General features: G+C 34.3%; 1 protein-coding gene across 13 annotated transcripts in view; it reads right to left on the bottom strand.

The window, feature by feature from the left end:
* Positions 1-15: 15 nt before the first annotated feature.
* lap (phosphatidylinositol-binding clathrin assembly protein lap) overlaps positions 16-7,500 on the bottom strand; it is a gene marked incomplete at its 5' end in the record, with an annotated part of 36,499 nt that continues 29,014 nt past the window's right edge. For 8 of the 13 annotated variants that reach the window (XM_070128732.1, XM_070128746.1, XM_070128719.1 and 5 more), the window contains 4 exon segments: positions 16-2,822; positions 3,027-3,148; positions 3,452-3,647; positions 3,772-3,967. In XM_070128732.1, the coding sequence (XP_069984833.1) occupies positions 3,035-3,148; positions 3,452-3,647; positions 3,772-3,967 (506 nt within the window). 13 annotated transcript variants of the gene reach the window in all.

Genomic DNA, 7,500 nt, shown 5'->3' with positions numbered 1-7,500 from the left:
AAGTAAAACTCTAGAACCATCTTCAACATTTATTCATAATTGTTCCAAATCTTGACATCATATTTGCATCATGTATGACCATGACTTTATACAAGACCAGTGTTGTCAACAATTTATTCTAAGTCTTGCAGTTAATACATGATGTAACAAAGTAATAAATAATCTCAAGACCTTAGGATTTTTATTTTTATTATTTTTTTGTTCTCAACCAACTACCACAACACGGAGGCGGCCACTGATGCTACGGAATAAAGGATAATTTGGTGGCACAGAAACAAAATCTGAAACCCTACCTCTGTGAACAGCATAAGTCGGTTTGACTTTCGTGACTTTTAGAAAGGTTTGTTAACATCTTCCTGGATTTGTAAGACACAGGCTATATTTCACAAAGTTCAGAATTGGAGTCAGGAATAGGGTTTAATTTTTTTTTAGGAACTATTAATCTGATAATGTTAACCAAGTCTTTAAATATGACTGATACAGAAACCTATTCAATTTACTCTAAAAATGGATGAAACTATAAGTATTGGTGCTACACTTAATACACAAACAGTATTTATAGAAATGAAGGACCTAAATGTAATTTCTAAGTTCCTTGTGTACATTATGTATAAAATGAGATATACTGGACATTGGAGGTTCGTATTATGACGCCATCATGAAATTTTGCTTAAGCAAATTTTCATTATTTTCAGATCCATTTTATAATAATCATCCCAAATTACCTGAAACCAATTCCCTTGTTTACATATGTTTATGTACAACCAACACTATCCTTAGGTATGTGAGTTAACTCTCAGTCAAAATTGATACCTTTTACACTGCACTACAATCAAAAACTATCATAATACTTTATGCTGTATATGAATTATTCCACTTTCTTTTTCTTTTTTTCTTTTCCCTTTCTTACCTTTGCTTCTCAACTTCAAAACCAAGTACACATCTTATTATGCCTGAGAATTCCTCACACCTCACAACTGAATACATAAAAATAACATACTCAGTATAAGGCTATATTACATATGGAATAATACTTATCACTAATCACTAAACACCAGCCCCAATGAACAACAGCATGTACTGGAATCTGGGCTGACATACGTCTTAGTACGAGTATTGCTCACAGATTACTTTTCTAGGTGTTATGTGGCCCACACATTTTGTTACTGCATCTAATGTATATTTGTAACCTTGCAAACACCTACATCAATAAAGTACATAACTTCTTACTACATAATACAACAATCCTTTAGTCAAAGAAACATAATAACAAATATATATCAACAATAATGATAATGATAATGACAATGATAATAATAATACGATAATAATAATAATAACAGAAATACTGAAGATAACCATGATAATGAAAATTACTTTCATTTTGTTCCTGAAGGTAAGTATGTAACAATATGAATAAGAAACACCTAAAAACAGAACTCTTGCTGAAATTCAGATTAGCATGACAGTATGATACGAGATGTGGGCTTAAGGCTTGGTGTGTGTGTGGCAAGAAGCAAACAGAGGACTCTTTTTAAATACAAACCTCTGACCTTCAGCCTATATTAAAATAATCCCAACTACTGGGATTTTCACAGTAACATTTTATATATATTTTGACAACACTGCTAATACATACACAGGTTGCAAATTCAGGTTGAAATTAACCCATTTACTTGCACCACAACTTTAAAAATGATATCTATGTGCCTATCTCACAAATTGGAATGCACACAATTTTTCTTTGCAACAACTACATCAACTGCAAACCTCGTCCTCTCCTATGTACAGCTACTATTATTTCTATATATTTAGATATGAGTAATAGAGCTACAGGGTCTTGGTGTGTGGTGATCTTCTTTGAGTCTAGACTGTCATTCACATGTTAAAACAGTTTCCAACAGGACAAATTACAGTATATATCCAGAACTACTACACAATATTGAACTTTTACTTGTTTGCATTTTTCGACACATCTATTACAAAACAGTAATAAAGACACTAGTTGCATTACTGAGTACTTGTTCCTTTTACAAACATCTCATACTGGATTGATGATATATCAAGGCATTTCTTTTTAAAATTTCACTAGTAACCTACTGCTACCCAATATAACAGCTTAAATTCTGCAATTTGGCTATAACATGAGATGCTGATACATTTCAAGCACATCTGCTTCTATTTTCTATCATCAACACTTAAAATACTGATGCCTCAAAAAAATAAATATATTACAGATTCACCACACAGCGTCAGCTCTCTACATCCCATGACTCAACTTTTGGCTTACAGACACTGGAATGTACAATTCATATAATACACTTTTGTATATTCCTTAAAATTAAATTAAATCCATGCTATGATACACTGTAATTAATAATCATGTGTTGGCTGACTGGGCATGATAATGTTTATATGCGGCAGTGCACATCTGGAACCTATTACTGGTTATACTTCTGATAAAATGTATATTTCAATAACGATAATCAATCAACTCGTATATATTCTGCTAATCAAATATGAATTGTCTGGGACAACAAAGATCTCAGTACTTGTTTTAAATAAGTTACAATGTTAACAATGCAATTCATTCTAAAACTTTATAGCTTCTATACTCAAAAAGGTGAAAATGACATGCATTTAGCCTGATGACGACAATCAGCACTACTAGCACACGATGTTGGCGACTTCCCACACTTTCAGTCAACATACAACATGAGGCAAGGGTAACAAAGAGAAGCCACAACACTTAACAGTTGGTCATGACGAAGAGCAAGGTTTTGTTTCAGGACTGCCGATATTATGCATTTATTATGCCCAACCTAAAATAAAGAAAATTACAAATTAGAAATCAACATTTCACCATAGCTAAGGAAAAATTACACTAATATGTGAAATCAGTTCCAATAAAACATTTTTCTTCACACCTAAATTATTTTAGTAAAATTTGCTGCTTTAAGGGGAGGATTTCCTTTCACTGAAGACTCGTTATATGCTACAACTAAAATCATGGGTATATGACTAACCTGCAGTGTTACAGGGCACCAAAGGGATCAAAGCCAGCTGGCTGCGAGGCTTGGGTTGGTTGTGCCCCGGGTTGAGGAGCAGCAGCACCTGGGAATGCTTGACCCATCATGCCCATTCCCTGCTGAAGTGACAAGCATATCTTATTGTATGTTTTGATAACAGTGTGTGTAGATAAACATAAGTATGTATCACTTTTTGTATATCAAGCATGCTTGTTATATCCAAATACTAATTATAGTACCATTCTTATATGTCTAATAAAAAGTTACATAATTAAATTACCACTGAGTGAGAAACTGATAATTTTTAACACAGACTTACATAGACAAATCACTTATGATTTACAGTATAGAGACAGAAACTTATAGTGATGATCAGCTGTATACTACTACTTAACAGTAACTAGTAAATTGTTATATTTTACCATAGGTTGCTGTGGGAAATTCCCAGTCATAGGCATCCCACCACTCCACTGTCCTGGCTGTCCGGGTGCCCCAGGTGCTGGCATTTGCTGGCCTGGCATTTGTGGACGAAAACCTGCGGTTGCAGAGGCTGGAGCTGCAGGCGTCCAACTAGCCCCTCCAGTTTTGCTTTGGGTCTTTGGTGAATTCCACTGTCCTCTGGTAATTTTTGCAAAAATATTATGTTAGTGGAAATATAAAAATAATTTGTATCTACATTTACTAAGTTCTGATTTATCTATACATTTTGTAAACAGAACATGGCAAAAAGTATATAACTCACTTAGGTGCCACAGGGCCCTTGATATTAAGATTGTCCACTAAAGATGTCAAGGACATATCAAGGTCAGAACTTATAAGTTTACTGGGCTGTGTTGATGCTGGAAGTTGAGCTGGGGTGCCCATTGCTGTGGCCACAGGAGCAGCACCACCACCCACACTACCCTCTGGCTTCAGGATGTCCCCAAACCCATCAAATGCTGTTACAAGTATAACATGTTAGAAAACTGTGCACTTCTCTTCCTTATGTCTTACTTTCCCTTGAAAATAATACACAAATGAACATACCTACACTTGATATTAGAATTATAAATGTGATTTTTAAAACTAAAAAATGATTCACAGTACATATTCTCAGATGTAACACAAGAAACCCTGAAGTCTGGGACTCTGATTTATTATCTAAAACAAACAAACAAACAAACAAACATTTAATTGAGAATATTTTACAGACTATGAATTCTTTAGATTGATGAGGTTGTATTTGTTAGATTACGTCCAAAAAGTTTCATTAATAAAAAACATTTTCAGTTGCTGCTAGATAAAATGTAATAAAAATGACAATGATTATGACATTAAAAATCTCTCTTAGTCAGCAGAGGATAATATCAATCAGAGAACAGACATATGGAAAATAGGTCACATGCAAAGATCACAACATGCACAAAATCTATACTATGTTGTAGTACTAAACACAAATGTTTTAATATAAACAGTACAGGAAAACAACTTACTATGACACTCTGCCTCTCTTCATCCTACATCTTTCGACCTCAAATTTCATGTGAACTAATTCTGGATGCACCTAACCACTAACACATATGTGCTCTCACAATTATCTAGATCACCTTACATGCTATATCTGAAATAACATTAATGCACAATACTCAGGCAAGGAAGAGAGGCTGAAGTGGTCAGTTATCAATATTCAACAGCCTAGAGGTTCATCTATTTGATTCCTTTGGTTCTCAATGTGCTAAAATAGCCTTCAATGTGGTCACAATGGTTCTACACAGACAAGAAATTATTTCATTATACATGTATGAATTAGGACAGTACTCATACCAGTTACTACGATTACGTTCACTCTGGTTTATAAACTGGTGAACTCTACATGGTCTTGAGTTATTTAATGTAGTTTTGTGGGGAGGGGGGAATGATTTACAGATACCGGATGTTGTGGCCATTACATTGCATGGTATTTGTATCTCAAGCAAGAGTAAAAATGCAAGAGTGCAGGACTACCCATGCCATGTGCAGTTGTAAAACAAACACAATTCTGCTTCCATAACTGATTGCATGATGCACAGATTAGTGTTTAACATAGCAACAGGCATTTCATATGAGAGATTTGTGCTTTAAAATCTGTAATGTGTCTGCACCTAAAGCAAGCTACTGGATATTAGGATGAAATTTAGCAATGGCTGCATAATGAAAATAAATTAAATAATACTTTGAAATTAAAGTGGTAACTCAGATAATAATTTTATTCATTAAAGACTTTCTTCTCAACAGAGAAATCCATCAAGTCCATTTCTAGGAGTCAGTATTTTATTAATAAATCTGTTAGAGCAATACAAGAAATATGGTAAAAAAAATTACTTTCACTGATAAACCAATTAATCAGTGTTGGCAAAACTATTTTGGATGCTGACTGGCCTTTGTTAGTGATGTAAACTGTGATATGTTAGTACTGTTAGAGAACAAATTGTCAGTAACATAGAAAAGCAAATTTTAGAAATATAAACATGGCCATGTTTGAACACTGCAGAGTGAAATATCAGCTTGCTGGATATAAACATCACATGGACAAGCATAAAAAAGTTAGCTGCAGACATGGTAGCATCAGAGGCAATACTAGAGCCATTGTTAAAATGTGCAAATATTAGCTAGTTGGTTACAGAAGTACCTTTACAGGGACATAAAAATCTTGACTGATAATTTGTTTATGATTTGGGAATTTTCTGAACTGATACTGACAAAATAATTGTAAATCAATTAACAAACAAATAGAAACAAATAAGAACCAAAAAGGAAATTTAGTAGATGCTTGTGCCCCTGTTACTTGGTTAGGCAGTGAACATGAGAGTAGGTGCTGTGCTGTGGTTGTCACCTTGAGGCTGAGAGCGCTGCACAGTAGGAGCCTGGAAGGGCACACCACTGTTACCAACGCCTGCCAGGGAATCCAACCCACTCAAGAGGTCAGCTGTAGAAGTGGTGTTGGTAGTGGTTGTGGTGGTGGTGTCCAGAGAGATACCACCACCCTGTGAGGGGAGGGAAGGACCAGGGGGGCCTGACACACCAAAGGCAGCAAAAGGATTGACATCGGAGTCAGTGCCACCTCCTATGGCTGCAGCTTGCAAGAGAAGAGTAGTGTGATGGTCACACAGCTGCTTGCTATGTTCTGTCCTCCCAATGCTGAGGCAGTGCACATTCAGTCAAATAAAATTTCAAAACACATTTTAAGGGAACTATTTCTTCTACTAAAAATGTTACCAAAGCTGTTATCTTTTTCTAGAGCACTCACTACTGCATTAACAAACAATGCTTACCCATCAGACGATCTTACTTTATGCTGTCTGAAGTACTACAAGGTTCATCCCAAATATATGATATTCACAAATTTTGCAAAAAACTGTGATATTTGAAACAATCATGCTTTTGCTTACTTAATACCAATCATTCTCCTACCCTAAAATATAAAAATCAAAAAGTCTAAAACAGTCTAGAAGTATTTATCCTTTGAATATTACTAATTATCTGAAACTTGTTTCAGGCAAAACATATTTTCCTACGTCTTGCTAATAAAACAATACAACTTCCAAAGGAAATCCTCTGATAAATCCTGAACTATTCTAACAGCCTGATCTAAACGCACAGCTAAATCAACTAAGAGTTCCATGGTCATAATTAGAATAAGCATTATCATATATTGCATTTCTACTACTACCTGATACAGTGTGTCCTACTTATTTCTTACAGGTTACCCATGAGAATAACTAGCATCCTCCTAAGCTATAAGCTAAATCTATTCTTGCAAATTCAAACAACTTTCAATTCAAAACTTGTAAAAATTGAATCATGATTATCTAAAAAAAAAAACTAGAAAATTTCCAAGAAGCACAGAGAAAGGTACACTATAACTTGGCTAATCCTAGTCACTGCTATAAAAACTACAGCTTACCATTAAAACAATTTTTGAAGCTTAACCTTACATTCAATGAATTCTCCCCAATATCCTACTCAAAATAGTCTGAGTTTTATTGTACTACAAAAAATAATAATAAAATGAAAATTGGATGCTAACAAAAAAGTGTAAAAATAATACTTTCTACATGAACTACAGTAATCTCAACATACTTAAAATTAACATGATATAATAAGAGTAAAATATAGATTTCAAATGAAATTCCCAATCTTCATGCTTATATAATAGTCATTGCACAGTGATAGGTGTAAGGTGAAGGAAAAGTCGAAGAGTGCTGACTTGTGCCTAGATGACTTGATAATGAAATGAATGCATGGATTTTATGTTTACCCTGGTACAGTACCAACGGCTGCCTCTAATCTTTCATGTAAAAATTAGGAATCAGAGTAATCAAAACAATCAATAATATATTATAAAGGAAACCCTAATACATACACACACACATACATACATACAAATGCAAACATACTAATTTGTGTACTGCATTAAAAGATCTGATGGAAGGATCTTTCACATCCACTGTGA

Source organism: Penaeus vannamei, chromosome 2, assembly GCF_042767895.1.
Source record: "Penaeus vannamei isolate JL-2024 chromosome 2, ASM4276789v1, whole genome shotgun sequence".
NCBI classification, from domain to species: domain Eukaryota; kingdom Metazoa; phylum Arthropoda; class Malacostraca; order Decapoda; family Penaeidae; genus Penaeus; species Penaeus vannamei.
Note: the sequence above shows the minus strand (reverse complement) of the source record. Positions and strands in the feature narration are given on the sequence as shown.